Raw genomic sequence first — 18,856 nt, 5'->3', positions numbered from 1 at the left:
TACGACTCAGCATAAGGCTGAGCTGGAAAATCAACAAAAGGAAAGGCAGTGATCTGCAGACAAATACAGAGTTACAACTAACTCCACCTATTTGGTAAGTAGTGAACGTCATAAAACCTAGGCCTAGGACACATCATTTAGAGTGTGTGGATGTCCCTTTCACACTAGGCTGTTACAGTTGATCAGTCAAAACTGAAACTAAGGGACATAAAGGTTTAATTTGGGAGCACAAAGTACTATATTGGTGTACTATCTAACCTTTCCTTTATTAGTTTCTCAGGGAGGAGTATAGTTTTACCTTAAAGACACATTTTGTTTTTGATTTGCTTCTTGAAACTTTTTGGATAAGATGGTAACTTCACATTTCCGTTCTATAGTGAAAACAAAGGTTCTGACACTGAAAATGTATTTGCGAGGCAGTACCTCAGATGTGTATTATTGTATATATTTTGGAATGAATGTGAAAATACAAGTACAATGCACCCAAAAACACTATTAAATCACCATCTGTTCTCATTTGACTCCACTGGATAATAACCGAGTTGCTATGTTTACCTTGTCTCCTTAAGTGTTTTGAGCCCTTGTATGGCTCATAGAGCTAATAATAATAAAAAAGTCAACTGATATTTACTGGTTGATGTTAAATGGGGTTCCGCATATAAATGTGTTTGATATAAAATATATCAGTATATTTTACAGTGTGCTTTTTTTCAAGTATTCTGAATCTCACGTGGCTCTAAATTAACATGATTCATTTTTTATTTCAGATCTGGAAACATCGCCAGGAACAAACAAGATGCCCACACCTTTGGCAACAGAGCACTATAACTTCCTTCAGAGAAACTGTTAATCCAATCCAAAATGGATATACCTGTAGGAAGCTGGAAACGGTTCCGAATTTAGATTCCTAGCCCAGCATCAACATGATGCTATTATCTCCAACACTGCATTAAAACAGCTTTGTCTGTGCCACCAAATGTTTAATATCCTAATATAAGCAAACAAGTTTATACCTTGCTGGCCCATTACTCATGTCTCTGCCCTGATGGGAAATTGAATGTCCAGCAGATAACTCACTACATACCCGACAGCCCTCAGGGAGCAGTGACATAACGGAGAGAATTAAAATAATAGCTTTGATGAGGATTACAAACCCATAGCCCCGTCATCATGCAAAGTGATTACCAATTAAAACCTAATGATCCTGAACAAGTACTAGACGGAAAAAAACTGTCTTCATCCCTGCTCATGCTATGCTTTAGTCGTAACCAAGGCAGTTTAAAGGAAAAACTGCATCAAACCATGTCTCGTCTTGGCTGAACCAAAGAAAATGAGTCAATGGCATCAATGGAATGTCAACTCCTATGCATTGGGAACTGAGCTTGCTTTCTTGGCCCTCCAGTCTTTTCAAAACATTCTCTTTAAGCGGACGCCAGCTTCAATGAACATCGCACAGAGTTAGCGCTAACTCCTGGGAGATGAAGGCAGCCAGTGCCCTGGAAAAGCCAAACTCTTCAAAGGCTTGTGTGGTTGTTCCTCTGGAGAAAGTGACGTAATCACAGAAATGTCTCCTGTCTGACAGTTTACAGAGGTAGGTGGAAGCTGGGGGAGCTCCAGACAAGAAAGAAAATGGGTTGACAGGACTTGGAGTTAGATAAAAAACAAACTAATTTAGAGAAAATAAAAGGCTATGTAGGCACGGTGGTAAATTCACACAAACCTCCAGCCAAATGCTGCTACATTTCGACTAAGGGGGATAAACAGTCTCCTCTGCAAGCCATTATGACACCTACCATTAGATACCTCTCTTTATTTAGTGACAAGCAGTAGAAAATAGCTTGTGACACCTGAAGATATTTTAAAATCATCACTAATAAAAAAAGTACTTAAAGTTTCATAGATATAGAGTGACAAAGCTACAATATAGCTGATTTTGACTGCTGAAGCATGCATTTGATCAACAGCAGATGCATGACCTGCGTGTAACAAGAACCAGAGGGGAAGGAAATTATCTCATGCCAAACAAGTCCAGACAGGACCAGAATTGACAGCATCCTCACTGGATATCTATTTATGCCTTCAGTAAACAATGCCTGGGGTGTGCTTAGGATGGACTATTACCACCAGCCACCAGCCAAATGCTGGTGACTTCTACCTGAGTCACTCCTCCAAGCTGTTTTGGCAGATAAACATTTATCACAATAAATGGGGAATGTTGCGGAAATACCAAATGCAATGTTGCCTGGCCAATATTTTTTCAGTAACATGTCATATAATTTAGGGATTTCCATGACAAGTAGGTCCCATTCAAAATTGCTAGTTGTCAACAATCATAGTTACAAAACTAAATTTTATAATTACAAAATATTAAAAACAGTTGGAGGAATTCTCTTGTCAAATTACATGTTTTAATCACAACTATAATATTTATGTTGATATTTCACATAGGCTTAAACATGAATATTAGAGATTTCCATAATTGCCTTTCTAAATGTATGTCAGCAACAATGTGTGTGGTCCATATGTATGTGTAACCATAAAGAGAGCTATATAAACCCGTTGGAATCTTTTTTACAGAATCTGAAGGTCTGCCCTTCAAATAATAATGATTTGTATCCAAAACTCCTAAAATGTGGTCTTATGTGGGCCAGGCTGTTTCTCACGTTTGGCTCTGTTTGCTATTTCCAAAAAGGGTCCTTGTGATGTTTCTTTTCTTACTGTTCCATCAGAGGTGCCTAATCCTCAGCCTTTTGTTTTTCTCACGAGTCTATTCACTACTTGTTTGTAATGGAGGCATTTATTAATCCAATGTGAGTTCCAAGAAACTGAAAAGAAATCCAGGAAAAGTAAGAAATAGCAGGACTTAAACGCTTAATTCAATTTAAACATCATTAATTCATTTTGTTTATAAATGACCACTTGCTACTAGATGTTTTACCCAAAATATGTGACTCTCTTGAGGTAAATATTTATTTCACTACATACTAGGGTTAGGTGGTAGTATGGTAATAAGGTTTACCACCGGGTTTTAAAAATAGCAATGGTATCAGTTTCAATACTGTCATTAAGGATAATTCAGGAAATCTTTTACATTTATCTTGATCTTCATAAATATGCATGCACTTTCGATTGATAAAACCTTGACCCGAATCAGTGCAGGCAACACGGAGTAGCTGCAGACATAAAATGCAATTAAAATATCTGTGCTATATGAACAGGGCCCTCACGTGACAACAAGATGCATCGTCAACTCCGACATTGTTTAAATTCACCTACCCTGGTAGCTTGTAGCTGCTAGCTCCTAGCTGCCGTGCGGTTAGTGTGTTCAGCTAGGCTTCTGTGATAATCATCCCGACAACAATTCCCGGAGCAGCGATGGTGTGGCTATGTCCTCCAGGAGACAGGCCATGTCAAGTTTATTCCCCCCTAAAAAAAAAAATAGCTCGGACTACAGCTACCTTCTCTAACGCTATCACTGTGCTAGCCATATAAATCATTTGCCCTGTTTCCATGTAAGTACATACTCACTGATATGGTCGTAACCACTACAGTGCTGAATTAGCTATTTTTGAGGGAAATAAAAACTTCAAGCTTTTGTCAAAAAGCCATGACCTGTCCTCTGGAGGACATAGCCTCACCACCGCCGCTCCGTGAAAGTTGTCGGGAGGATTATCACAGAAGCCTGGCTGAACACTCTCACCAGATGGCAGCTAGGAGCTAGCAGCTACAAGCTACAAGCTACCAGCTACCGGCAGGATCGAGTCAGGGACCAGTGTAGGTGGATATAAACAAGTGTGAGTTGAAAACGCATCTTGTTGTCACGTAAGGGCCCTAATCATGTTGCACTGACGTTTTAATTGCATTGTACTTCTGTTAAGAGGCACAAAAGCTCTCTAAAACAGGCCCAGGCAACTGCTGCTTTAGCTCGGTGGAAGCTTATACACGTTGCTGTAGCTACTAAAGAAAGAGAGAGAGAGAGAGAGAGAGAGAGAGAGAGAGAGAGAGAGCGAGAGAGAGAGAGAGAGAGAGAGAGAGAGAGAGAGAGAGAGAGAGATTGCAAGTCACACACCGAGTGACCTGGTCTAGTAGAAGAACCTGACTACTGCCATTTGGCAGGATTTTGGGTTCTGACCTAATAAAAAGTGAGAGGTGTTTCCGTATTAGTGTTTGGTTTTCATTTCTGAAGGGAGTAGGCACAAGCCAACAGTTTGGTGACGCCGTCTGAGCCTTTCATCATAACTATTAATTAGTCACGTAACATGGTATACCGCGGTAAAATAGGGAGGAGGTTTGACGGTATCAAAATTTGGATACCAACCAACTCTACTACATACTGTGCTATATTTATTTAAATATTTTCTATGCTGTGGTACTGCAGCAACATTGAGATATAAGACTTAAACACTGAACAGAAAAGTTATCAAGTGTATACAAAATGATAACACACCAGCACTGTTCTGAAATTTACACTTGTAAGGCTAAAAGTAGTCATAGCAAGCCCTTGCTTCTTTTTTATCCAGCACGCTGGCTCTAGAGACATCAGGGTGTTTTATTACATACAGTACCTCTGACTGTTGCATCCCACAGTGCTCGATGGCTGGAATGATGACAATCAAAGATTATTACACGACTGCACTACATCTCTCATATATTCTCATATACTCGCATATGAATATTTACCAAACTGCTTTAATGTTAAGTATAAAACGTACATGAGTCTGGCACAGATGCTGAGAAGCAACGCTTACACCTCAATAATAACAATGAACATCTCATACTGTATCCACCAAGGTCAGGTTAGCCAGTAACAGTAAACAAACACCTGGTCACCGAGGAGACAAGCTCAGCACCCAACTCTTGATTTTCCCTACCTGCCGTTCTCTCTGCGCTCTGCCAGCATCTCAACTCATCAGCAGCAGAAAAGACAAAAATATTCCACTATATCAAGACGACACCTCTTCCTCTAAAAACTGGCGTCTTTCTTATAAGGAAAGGCGACGGGAATGGTGTCATGCCTTCCCTTCACGGCGCCGTGAAAAGAGGAGAGGCTAAGCAGGGAGGCATGGTCTGTCTTTATTGGCAGTGCCAGGGGCTTTGTTCGCCAAGCGGCGTACTGTGTGTGTGTGTGTGTGTGTGTGTGTGTGTGTGTGTGTGTGTATGTGTGTGTGTGTGGCCTGCCGGGACTGGCACAGCTGATCCCCCCCTGACACCGGGTGGGGTGTACAGGGCTTTGTGGCTGGCCATCACAGAAAGAGGAGTATACCATTTATACCAGAACGTGGGGGTGGGGGTACCACAGCAGTAAGGACCATTAATAATTAATTTCATGAGGATTTACACAACAGTATTTACATCCAGGCTCAGTGAGTTCACATTAACTTTGCCTTATTTTGAGTAAAACAAAAACCCATTCTCTCAACCTTACATGTGTGCATTTTATAAACAAAATGGCTTGAAGGAAAAGAAATATTGATAATAATAATTGGCAATTTGTATATGTTCTATTTTTAACTCCATCCCATGTTTTGGGAAAAAATTACTATAATTAAAACAATTCTTTGATGGCATGACAGAAAAATGTATCTGAAACTATCTTGGTTTATTGTTTCTATTACTCAATTAAACATTATCTGGTTCCAGCTTCTCAAATGTGATGATTTGCTTGTTTTCTCTGATTTATATAAATGTTTATTATGAATTAAAAAGGAGTGTCATGATTCTCTAAATCCATTATTCATTTCAGGTCACAAGCCCATGAAATTTTTGATCAAAAATGTTTTCTTTAGCAGGGACTCTTCTCCCAATAGATGACAGAAGGGTACTTTACAACAACAGTTTGTGCTTATTAAAGTTTAACGAGGTGCACCTGAATGCACCATGAAGTCCCGTCGGAACCCAAAAGCTTTACCGCACCGTTTGTTAACACAACACACAGGGAAAGCAAAATGTTGCCATACCAGCAGGAGGATTCTCCAGTTCTTTTGTTTCTCCATCTTGAATTAAAAACTATAGTGAACAATATCTAACTGTGAGTATGTTGAGTGATATTGCAATTTAGATCATATTTGCAATATTAGAGGAAATGATCAAATGATCATTCCCTCTAATATTGCAAATGTTATCTCAATTGCAAGACACATCTCAATTACAGCATTATTCTCATTTTCATTGAAACACATTAAAATGATTATGGTGTGATTTTTGCGGTTATTTGTATCAAACACCAATATATATTTAAGGTTTGTAGAATATGATGTGTAGGTGTATTACAAATTCTCCGCATCTTGTGTTTAGAAAATTACAGTAGGCCATTTTGTAATTGTGATAAGATTTTGATTTATTATTCAGCCATACTAAAAACCATAAATAAGGTTAACAAACCCTTTCCTAAAGACCTTATTGGATCATCCTGAGAACCACAGAGTCCTCTGTTTCACGAAGACATTGAAGCGTGATTTCCAGTTGGGGCACACCGGGCCATATGGGGGAGGCAGATCCTCCACCTCACTGAATGAAGCTTGCACCACCAACACCACCAGTGGCAAGGTTGGAAAGTGAAACAATCTGCGGTAGCAGAAGCTTAGCTGCAGCCAGGGAGACCTGTTGTGTTATAAGAGCCTGAGGGGGTTCTCAGAAACTCTACAGTTAGGATGTGATTGAGCTTTTGTCTGCCTAATACTGCACTCGTTATGCCAACTTGACAGCTACGAATCATGCATTTCAATTTTTCCTTTCAGTATGTGGAAACTTGGCGATAAAATGTAAAATGGTCATGAACAATTCTGTGAAATACATTTGTTGATTAACACTAATAACCATAAACCACACATGTGATCACAAGCATTGGAGTCCCTACAGTTATTACCTTCCTGTGCCGGGTGGAGCAAAGTCAGTGAAAATCCCAGCCAGTTAAACTACAGCAATAAACAGAGCTGGGGAAACATCTCTCCTTCAATCTGTCCAGTGAAACACCAATACAATTTAAACATACAGTAAATATATCATTACTCTGGTTTCAAATAGGATCCGTCCTCTGATATAACTAGTTCCAACACATATAGTAGAATGATACTCCCTTTAATTGATATAACTTTAAGGAATATAACGTTCAGTGGAATGGTGTGGCTCATCGATGTGTTAGTAGGACAACAATGTAGTTCTATGGCGCAGAGGAATAACATATCAGCCTTTGGCTCCAATTTTCAGACAATGTGTTGTTGGTTTTGATCTTTTTAGTGGATGTGTTGACATTTACCAAGACAAGTAATTTAACTCCAATTTATAACTTGTGCAGTGGATGAGCCCAGAAATACTGTATGTGTATGTTTGTGTTTATAACAAACGTGCAGTACATATATACATAAAGCACATGCTATATTTGTGTGTACTTGACACTGATTTCAGTGCTCTGCTGGCTTTCATGACGTGCAGGCCATTTCCCCGGAGGCTAATTAAGAATTATTCTCTCCTGGTTTATGACTGCACGCTGGTCTTCTCAAGGAAGACTACAACTGGGAAACTGCAACTGAAGTCTGGTGTCTGACATGGAATCTTTAGTGATAACCTAACACACACACACACACCCCACCATGCAGTGTCTATCTATGTGGCGCATTTTACATCGCCTGAGAAAGCTTACTCGGTGCATTGAAGGGGAAATTAGCATTGGCCTTGTGCTGCATTATCCACACAATGTTATTACAGCTATGTGGCTGTACTTAATAACAAGCAACTCACAAAGCACAGAATACACATTGCTGCTCCACAGAGATGGAAATGTATATATAAACCAATAATCTCAGCGGGTAATCTTGGTTTGGCTGTGTACATTAGTCCTTACTGATTAAAGCCATTGTCTCATTGAGTGAGGACCGCTGTGTTTATTAGCAACCCACAAGTTGTTTATATTTCCACTTTGCCCCCCAGGTGAACGACTCATAATGTTGTTGTAACACCTACAACCAACAGTTGTTTACTTTCATTTCTAATCATCCACAACATTTACTTCGACTTCTCAGATAGAACCTCTTCAAGCAAGTGGATCATCACAATAAGGCACATACAATCAACTTGTCAATAAAACGTAGATATCTTATTGGATAATTAATTAAAACCATAACTAAAAGACACCATCAGTCACAGTACATACTCGATACATGACATTTAAGAGCATCATTTTAAAAATGTAAAGTCCCTTGTCAAAATCTGAGGCTATGAAAGGTTGTTTACCTGATAAATTCCCCAATATTCATCCGGCACTGGTACATATACCCAAATAGTTTATAAGAACTGTGTAGGCTCTCATTCAAGTCATTTCTGCTACAAAACACAAACCTCAGTCATGGGCATAATTTATCAGCATTTGGATGGTGGCTACAATAAAATAAATAAATATTAACCAACTTTTTGCGCATCCTGCACCGAACAGTAAAACCTAATCTTTTTCTAAAACAGTTATTTTGATACTTAGTGTCCTTTACACATTTGATATTGTAAAATGTATATTCTATATTTACTTTCTTGTCTGTTGCAGTACTTTGCTTTATTGTTTATTTCCTTTTCACAGGTTTTTGTATACTATGCACCATGTATTTCTGTCGTTACTCCTACTAAACTAACTACTGTATCTCACCTGCAACAAATTTCGAAAGAAACATACATGAAATAACAATATATGCAAATGCCAAAGAAAAGTACAGCTGTAGATGTAGAGACAATGAGTATTGTATGTGTATTTTTTAAGTCACATCGCAACCCTTTTTTTAGTCCAGTAGAGTAAACCCATGACAAATATCTGACGTGGTGAGTGTAGAATATAATTTCGATCCCTTTTAGCACTGAAAGCACAGTGGGCGAAAAGCAGAAGAAAGAAAGGTCCTGAGGCTACAGTAATGACTTCACTTCTTCTCACAGACTGCCAGCAAGTATTGAGTAATGTCAGTAAATCACAGCAAATGGCAACTTAACCCTTGATTTTAGTGGTGGGATTGAATATTTTACTTTTACAAAACTAACTAGATGTAAACATTTTGTCCAATAGTTCATGAGAATATTAATGTGACATTATTGCTTTTATTGCAGCATATCCAGTGTACTCTGCGCATAAAAAAAGTAAAGTTGAGATTTTTATGTCTAGAATAAGAGTCCCCTAACAGTAAAAATATGTGCCAAATGCCAATATGTCACTGTTAGTACCACAGGTGATGACATCAACTGGCAGCAAAGATCAGCTATAAGCAGATGCCAGTATTGTGTTTTTACTGTCATACGTAAGGAGTTAAGGCTTTGATGTTCATTTGGGGGAATTTTATAAGTAGACTACATGAGATTAGTCAAATGAAAAAGTGTTTCCATTGTAAACAACATGAATAGTGGAGGGCTGGAACTCACTGGATGGACAAGCTTGTGGAAAAAAAGTAATAAATTACAAAACATTGCCAAATATTCTACTATGTTTAAAATGGATATAAAATTGTATTGTGACATAAGTATTCTAATGATATCGTATCATGAGGCCTCTGATGATTCTCATGCCTAATAAATGTGATTTAATTTATTGCTTATTCGTTAATCAGGCCCATTCACGTTTTTGCTTATTTGAAAGCATGAAAGGGGGGCGAGTGACATAGAGTCATCTATTTAATTTGTGATAAACATTTCATTTAACGTGGACAAATATACTGAAATGGAGTTACTACAACATCTTCATTATCCCTGACAATCTAAACATGGCTTGGGTTTTTTCAGCCATCTATTGCAACAGCTTGATTATTTTCAGCAACAATTCAGGTTGGTCGACACAATGGTTTTAAAGCCAGGAGTCTGAACACAAATGTATGGGTAACCACAAACATGTACGGCTCATCTTATGATTTAAGAAAATTAAGTTGTAATTTAGAAAAGCTTTTAATCATTAAGCCTAAATAGCTTTTGAAAGCTAGGTTGAACTTTGTGAAATTGCCCTTTTTGTAAAAAAGGAAACAATTTTTAGACTTCATAACATTTTTAAAAAGATTTAAATAATGCTAATGCTTTTTTCTTACATAATGCTGATTGTCTGTAGTCATTGTGCTGTTTTAATTATTAAGAGTGGGCAGGTTTTTTTACAGGATGAACCTTAAAAAAGGACAAGACAACCATGACAAACAATTCAGCTGCGTGTAACATCTATGACATTAGTACCAAATGTGAATGAATAGTTTGTCAAATAAGATGTCAGTGTGAATTAAGGGGAAACAGGTATATAATAAAAAGATTAAGATGTTACCCACAGCCGTTGCAGCAATACAGCCTCTCAGACCCAATAAAAAACCCAACCGGCCCGTCGGACACCGCCTACCAAGAGCCTGGGTCTGACCGAGGTTTCTGCCTAAAAGGAAGTTTTTCCTCGCCACTGTCGCACTGTTGCTTGCTCTGTAGGAAACTACTAGAACTGTTGGGACCTACTCTATCTGTAAAGTGTCTCAAGATAACTCTTGTTATGATTTGATACTATAAATAAAATTGAATTGAGTTGAATTGAAACCTGATCCTGGACGTAAAAAACATATCTCACACATGATATGGTCTACCAAGGTGAAAGGCAGGTTAATGTTGGCTGTGGCGCGATAGTTCGGTCCACAGTCTTCTTGGTAGATAATAATATGGACTCTGTTCCATCAGGCACTGGGTCCATGGCAGTTATTACACCATGGGGAAAGGCATCATTAATAGGTATTGCAATAGGTTGGATTTTAAAAATGACGAATGAAGACGTGCTACACAATATTTCATTGAAGGTATTCCCCTTCAATCAATTTAGGTATGTAACACAAAAGAGACACTTTGATGAGTTGGACTGTATTCTTTCTGACTGATCTGTAATTTACCAAATCATTTGAGATTGGTATGGTTTTGGATTACATCCATTACTTTGACACTAAAAGTGTGTTTCTCGGGGGCAGCTTCTAAAATTCCTAGCAAAGAACAAAAACCATCTCTATCTCGTGTATGCTATGTCTATCCAGTCTCTCTCTCTCTCTCTCTCTCTCTCTTACACTCACACTCACACACAGACACACAGCCATTGGACACAGTAAACAAGACAATGCATGACACAAGTTTGTGATCACATCAGTTTCACCATAGTACACATTTAGCCCCAGTCTGCAAGCCAGACTGAGCGGCTGTTGGGTGGTTAGGTGACTTTACAGACAGCCAGGCAGTTAGCCATGTAATCAGGAATGCACCGGCCATACACAGGTGATTTACATTGCACATCAGGCGAACAGTAGAATCCGTAATCGGACTAGCTAAATATGACAGTCATGGCGACTTTGACACCAGCAGACATTGGCTATTACTGGCCAGTCGTAACATTACAGCAACCTTGCTTAGCCCAAAATATAGCTAATGTTGAGTAACGTTAATAAATCTAGCCAACGCCACAAACTGTAGCTAGCTATGTTCTCAACTTTCACCGGTCTGCGTCTCATGTGTTTTCTAGTGACTGGTGTATTTAGATTTATTCAAGCATCACAAATGAAAACACAACACAACAGCAAACCTTAAATGTAGGTTACAACACCACCGTCATGAAGCTAACGACCAGCTGATCGGACTAGCATCGCAGCATCTGAACGACAACTGTCAAGCTAAACGGTGACGCTGGCCTTTAATAAATACACTGCAAATAAAAAAGCTAGTTTGTGTTTCAATAGTAGTTCTGAATACGCACTGTATTTTTGGACGTTACTGCTGACATGCTAACACTAGCTTTAACGCTGCTATAGTTGAAAACTAACCGTTAACGCAAGCCGAAATACACATTCCTGTCTATGTTAGCTAGCTTACTCGCATGCTAGCAGCGCAGTGCTAGCTAGCCACTCAGGAGACCACTGTCTTTCGTGTATCCGTAATCCACTTACCAGTAAGCAGCAAAAGGCTAGAAAGTCGTTGATAACCCCCCAATATCTCAGTTACGTGTAACACTCCTTGCATATCCATATGTTACAAACGATGCTTTACTCCGAAAGTGGTCACTGCTTCCTTTCGTCCCTTCTGGTAGCCATCTTCGTACATCCAAATAAACCAAGCTCGTCCCAGCTCTGATTTTTCCTCCAAACAGCATCCTCTTCTCAGCCCCAACTGAGGCCACATCTGAAAGACAAACCTGACATCTGTTGGATAAATGGAAGAAGACACTAAAACAGACAAATTGAACATATACGCTATTTCTTCATTTTGTATTGTCGATTTTTGTATTCTATAATTTTTTTTCTTATATTGTCAGGCACCAAAACACCAAGGCAAGTTCCTGCAAGATGGATGTATACCATGTAGTCCTTGGGTCAAATTGACCCTTTTTACTGTAGCAATGTTCTTTGTAATTACCCTAAATAACATCAGTTATTCCACACAATGCTATTTGGCTAGTACAAATCTCTACTTTCATTAATTTCGGGGCATCTAATTAAGTTTTATAGCATTTGACAAAGAAATTGAATAGGTTTTGAAATAGTATTAAGTAAAAGTTGGCATTTTCCAGTCTGTGATTATCCATCCATGTGTCCATTCCTTTAATTTTAGTCAAAGAAATATGTAATTTCTGCTTTTCTAACGCAAACATTATGTATAATTTCCTATAAATGAGGTTTATTGACCATAAATTACAAAAATAACTGTAAAACTAAAGTTAATAAGTTAGTGTTATGTAGTGTTGAAAACGTTGATGACAAACATTGAAAAAAAACATCAAAAGTGTTGAAAAAAAGGGACGAAAACATAAGAAAAAGTTAAAAACCGATAAAAAGCGTCAACAAATGTGTTCATTTTCAATTTTGACGGGAAGACAACACAAGGCTTAGGAGAACGCTTGTGGGCCAATGAGTAATTAAAATGGGTTCAAGGGGGCATGGTAATTGAATTAACTTTCTCTTTTATATTTGAACTAACAGGATAAAGCACAATTATAAGTTATAACATCCTTGTTATTCTGTTTATTTTGGCTAAATAGTATTATATATAAAATAAAAAGTAAAAGGAGAGTTACATCCCTTTTTAGAAGAATCACTCTTAACTTCTCTTAATTTTGTTCATTTTTTCTCTCAATATGTTGGGTGTTCAAGATTATACTTATTCTAGTGACTGAAGTAGGCTATCTTTGATTTATTGCACAATGGTATGTCATTCTCAACCTGAAATTCATTTTTGTCAAGTATTAAGTGTGTTTTAGTTCCTAAAGTTCCCTAAAGTTCCCTCCAGCAAAGATCTTAATAATTGGACCCATTAACATTGCGATATCAAGTTTGAGACACTAGGTGACAGCAGTTCTCATGTACACATGAAAGCATATTCAATCAAAGCTGCTGTGTGGGTGGTTTGGTTTGAACAATGGAAACCACAAACCACATAGTGACACTTTGGTATCATACCTAAGTAGTTTTTATGACATTTTTTATTAAAAAGTAAACTGAATAACTGATTTATTGTCTTTAACTTGACATTTGTCATCATCAGGGAGTAAAGTTTTTTTTTTTTAAGGTTCAGGCTTGAAAAGTTTTCCATAGTTTGTCTAACCTGTACAAAAAAAAAGATTAGCTGATGTTTTAGCCGGTGTAGTTGTGTGTATATATATATATATATATATATATATATATATATATATATATATATATATATATATATATATATATATATATATATATATATATATATATATATATATATATAGAACAAAAACCATCTCTATCTTGTGTATGCTATGTCTATACAGTCTCTCTCTCTCTCTCTCTCTTACAGTTAGCCAGTGTGTTTTTTATCAGTGGAGACAGTTTTCAACACTTTTAACACAGGGTAGTTTTTACTTCAAAAATTATTCTATCAACAGACATATACATCCATAGTCTGCTGTTATAATTTACTTGCCTTTGGTGTACTGTAGAGTGGGTAAGACTGTTTTTAATGGCAGGCTAGCAGATACCGTTGATTTGCCCTAGCTAAGCACCAGCAAACTTTGCAACTGGAAGGACTGAATGAAAAGTGTTGAAAACCGTCTCTACTGATAAAAAAACACACTAGCTAATTTGGAAATAAGGTCTTATATTCAAAATTCTGAGCCACCCCTTTAAAAAGGAGTCCAAATAACAACTGCTGAACCGTACAGACTCTAAAATTAGACAAAAATCCATAATTGTATGGCATACAATTTTTTGCTTTTCGCTAACAAACATTGTGAATACTGGCATGTCTTTTGAAATATAAATATGGCATTTAGCTAAGATTAGTAGTTTAATAAATTGTACCAAATGCCCTTGTGAAATTAAGCGAAATAGATGCACGTCCCTGCTAATACCTTAAAACAAGTCTCTTGAATAAGTCTAATAATAATTTCAAATAATACGCCATCAGTTGAAAGCGGAACGAAAAGCTCCCGCAACTACCAGTGTGACATCCGGCGGAAGTTAGCAAAACAAGCACATGTATCCTCTTTAGCTGCATACACGCTCGTTATTTTAAGACTTCCGTGCATGCACGTAGTAAATCAGCTCAAAGACAAAATTGAAGTCGTGGCGTAGAATATAATTTCACGTGTAGTACACCAACAATGTCTTCCGTTCAGCATTTAAAACAGTTTGTCAACGAGCGACTAACTGCTGCTGCTGAAGAAATATTCGGAGTTTTTGAAAAAACTATCTTCCAATTCGAGGAAGCGATCGATCGTCAACGCAGACTATTGGATGTCGTTTATAAACCTGATACAACATTACTCAAGATAGGTGTGTAAATCCTCAGTGATCTTTAAAAACTAACATATGGGTTTGTGACTCTTATAGGACCCTTATGGTTTAAAGACAATGGCCGATTTGAGTATTTTTTCTGTTCAACTATCCTGTTGATCTATCATCCCAGTAAAGTCAGGATCCTATTCCTTTTGTTCTCTGTCCCTCCAGAGCTCCCACCGCCACGTGATTGTAACGAGGAGGAAGTTCTCGCTGACCAGCAGCTCTGTATTCAGGAGAGGAACTCCAGACTGGACCAGGAGGAGCCAGAACCTCCACAGATGAAAGAGGAACAGGAGGACCTCTGCATCAGTCAGGAGGGAGAGCAGCTTGTACTCAACCAGGAGACTGATGGCGTTACGTTAACACCTACTTATGAGGAAAGTGACCACAGTGCAGGTCAGACTCTGAGCTTCAATATCTCCGAGACTCCGATGGCAGTGGATGAAAAGCCTCTAAACTGTATTTGGGATAAAAGCTCTGTGGTATCAGAAGCAAACAATGACCACCAGCTCATCTCTCACAGCTCTCATGACGCTGAGAGCCAAGATCAGAAAAGAGAAGACTCAGGATCAACTAGAAATGCAGAGCCAGAAGAAAACAAGATACATCACAATAGCAGAGGTCAGAGAAACAATGTAAACAACCCTAACCTCTCCATGATTCCCCATGATACTCATGCAAGTAAAACCTCTTCTAAATGTGATGTATGTGGAAAAGAGTTTAAGTATGATTCAATATTGCAGAGGCACATGAGTAACCACACAGGTGAGAAGCCCTATACTTGCAAAACATGCGGGAAAGATTTCTCTCAGAGCTCAACGTTGAAGTATCATATGACAATCCACGCAAATGATAAGCTGCATATTTGTAAAACCTGTGGGAAAGATTTCTTTCGTAGGGATAAGTTAAATAACCACATGAAGACCCACACAGGTGAGAAGCCGTTTATTTGTAAGACATGTGGGAAAGGATATATAGTTAAAAGTTCCTTGAAAGGCCACATGAGAATCCACACAGGTGAGACGCCGTATACTTGTAGATTTTGTGGAAAAAGATTTAAACTGAACAGCGCTTTAAAAACCCACTTGAGCACCCACACATGATAAGAAACTGCTTGTCAGAATCTAGGACACGTGTACCGGTGTTAAACCCCTACTGGTTTCCACAGCAACTGGTTTCCCTACGTCGTGTTCACCTAACAGCTGCCGTTGTGGCCTACCTCTGTCACCAGATTCGTCGCACAATCAAACATATTCCTGGAGATTTTCGTATCGTTTCCCAAATATCCTGCCGGGGAAATGTTTAAGTAAGTACAAACAATATAATCATTCCCGTTCGGATCGAGCTGGGATCGATCTTGTGGCAAAAATGCATAAATAACACTCAAGTCTGCTATTGAGCTACCAAAGTTGTATAAGATAACACTTCCAGTCACCTATCTATCGACTAAATCAGCAACCAGGTAACATTTGGTTTTGGCTGAACTTAAACAACTGGTTTACCCGGGCTTAGTTTAGGAAATACCCAATGAAAGTTTCCACGTTTCTTTCCTTGCATCTACGATCATATTGGCTACTACTAATATTTCAGCAGAGCCACCTATACGCCAATTATTGTGACTGATACATATTTTTTTTACAAGTAAACCGAGAACTCACGCCGAAGGTAAGAACTTGTTGAAATTAATTTTAAAGGTTTTGTCTGTCATCACTGTTTAAAAGGTAGGCTATTTATTTTGCACATTGTGTTGTGGATGGCCTAAAATATATTACAATAGATGCGAGGAAATTGCCTATTCTTGTTTCAGATCAACAAAAAAATGTCGCTTTGATTTTAGCAATCCCCATGAGGCGATTAGGCATACCCTATAAATCAACTTTCCCTTTCTTACTATTGTACTGATTTGTTATGAATTCATTTTGGGAAGTGGCTTGTAATGTTCAAGGCTATGAATGTGATGTTTCTCATGTTGTAATATGCTATATTTTGTCCTCAAGGTGCATACTTGGTTAAACCCAGAGAGTAATCACATCACTAGATGAATAAACTCATTAAAGAAGAATAATAGCTGATTTACTGTGTCGGAGTTTGATTTCAGAACTTCACATCAGTTTGGATGCAATGATTCGATTAAAGACACATTAGTGCTAGGTTAATTCAGAGCCAAATTCAAGTAGATTAACACTGTATTACAAGCCTTTGTTTTGCAATTCCAGAGGTATATTAGGCTACTATATCCCATACCATATCGGCATGGCTACACATAAGGAGAGAATGACTGTAAATCATTACGACGATGCATTCAAACTGCATCGTGTATTACCACTCTTCTGTGACTTAGCTAGGTGGAGGCAATTGTGAATTGCAACAATATTTGACTACGAGTTATCATTACTGTTAAGAAATATGTATCAGTCTCAATGTGTATATGTAATATGTAATAGGTGGCTGTGCTGACGTAGTAGTAGTACTAGTAGTAGTAGTTGTGAACATGATTGTAGATGCAAGGAAAGAAACGTGGAAACTATCACTGGGTACTTCCTCAACTAAGCACAGGTAACAGGTGTCCAGTTGTTTTATTTCAGCCAAAACAAATGTTACCTGGTTGCTGTTGATATGTACGTGACTGTAAGCATTATCTTATACAACTTCAATAGCTTGTAGCACTCAATACTTTGAGCAGCAGACTTGAGTGTTATTTATGCATTTTTGCCACAAGATCGAAACCAGCTTGCATTTTTATTTCATCACATTTTTTTACCATAACATCAGAACATAAATAATCTGATTTAAAGTAATTGCATGAGTTTAAGTATGTCAAAATCCCTTCAGAAGTTTAAGATGGGCTTAAAATCTAAATACAATGTTCCTCAGTCAATATCGTCGTTGGCCAGAGTTAATTTTATCTCTCCTGCTTCCTCTGGCCATGCCCATTCACCTACCATGTTCTATAAAAACATGACATAAGGCTAAGACAAAGAGGTTCTTCAGCATAGAGACAGTTCAGCGCTTCAGATCAGGGACGGTTCAAACATTTCTTTTATGTATCTGGCCAAATTTATGACACTTTTATTAAAGGTCCAAAGCTGCTCTTTGGATGCTTTTATATGGACCTTATCGGTCCCCTAATACCATATCTGAAGTAGCTTTCCCAAAATTCAGCCACTTGAGCCAGTCCCACAATTAGTTTTTTTCAGCCCTGTTTTTGTAGTGGCATCCTATTCCTTTTGGTCTCTGTCCCTCCAGAGCTCCCACGGCCACGTGATTGTAACGAGGAGGAAGTTCTCGCTGACCAGCAGCTCTGTATTCAGGAGAGGAACTCCAGACTGGACCAGGAGGAGCCAGAGCCTCCACAGATGAAAGAGGAACAGGAGGACCTCTGCATCAGTCAGAAGGGAGAGCAGCTTGTACTCAACCAGGAGACTGATGGCGTTACGTTAACACCTACTTATGAGGAAAGTGACCACAGTGAAGGTCAGACTCTGAGCTTCAGTATTTGAGACTCCGATGGCACTGGAGGAAAAGCCTCTAAACTGTATTTGGGATAAAAGCTCTGTGGTATCAGAAGCAAACAGTGACCACCAGCTCATCTCTCACAGCTCTCATGACGCTGAGAGCCAAGATCAGGAAAGAGAAGACTCCGGATCAACTAGAAATGCAGAGCCAGAAGAAAAAAAGAGACATCACAATAGCAGAGGTCAGAGAAACAATGTAAAAAACCCTAACCCTCTCGATGATTCACCATGATACTCACACGGCTAAAAAGGCTTCTAAATGTGATGTATGTGGAAAAGAGTTTAAGTATAATTCAGTATTGAAGAGAGACATGAGAATCCACACAGGTGAGAAGCCCAATGCTTGTAAAACATGCGGGAAAGATTTCAATCAGATGTCAACATTGACAGAGCACAGAAGAATCCACACAAATGAGAGGCTGTATATGTGTGAAACATGTGGGAAAGATTTCCGACGTTCATATGATTTGACTGTCCATATGAGACTCCACACAGGTGAGAAACCACATACAGTGGGTACGGAAAGTATTCAGACCCCTTTAAATTTTTCACTCTTTGTTTCATTGCAGCCATTTTCCA

General features: G+C 38.4%; 2 protein-coding genes across 4 annotated transcripts in view; one reads left to right on the top strand and one right to left on the bottom strand.

The window, feature by feature from the left end:
- wdfy3 (WD repeat and FYVE domain containing 3) overlaps positions 1-5,111 on the bottom strand; it is a 92,179-nt gene extending 87,068 nt beyond the window's left edge. Inside the window, exon 1 of the mRNA XM_034872306.1 lies at positions 4,872-5,111. Coding sequence (XP_034728197.1) covers positions 4,872-4,900 — 29 coding nt within the window. The 5' untranslated portion in view covers positions 4,901-5,111. The remainder of the gene's footprint in view (positions 1-4,871) is intronic.
- Positions 5,112-14,441: 9,330 nt separating this feature from the next.
- The window catches only part of LOC117945425 (zinc finger protein 184-like), a 4,647-nt gene continuing 232 nt past the window's right edge, over positions 14,442-18,856 (top strand). The window contains exons 1-3 of one of the 3 annotated variants that reach the window (XM_034872911.1): positions 14,442-14,756; positions 14,931-15,383; positions 18,009-18,632. In XM_034872911.1, coding sequence (XP_034728802.1) covers positions 14,585-14,756; positions 14,931-15,383; positions 18,009-18,262 — 879 coding nt within the window. In that variant the 5' untranslated portion in view covers positions 14,442-14,584 and the 3' untranslated portion in view covers positions 18,263-18,632. Of the gene's footprint in view, positions 14,757-14,930; positions 16,072-18,008; positions 18,633-18,856 lie in introns of those variants that run through there. The other 2 variants (XM_034872912.1, XM_034872910.1) reach the window with 2 other exon arrangements.

The sequence above is a fragment of the Etheostoma cragini genome, chromosome 5, assembly GCF_013103735.1.
Source record: "Etheostoma cragini isolate CJK2018 chromosome 5, CSU_Ecrag_1.0, whole genome shotgun sequence".
In the NCBI taxonomy this organism is placed as follows: Eukaryota; Metazoa; Chordata; class Actinopteri; order Perciformes; family Percidae; genus Etheostoma; species Etheostoma cragini.
The sequence above is the reverse complement of the archived record's forward strand: the minus strand, read 5'-3'. Positions and strand labels throughout refer to the sequence as shown.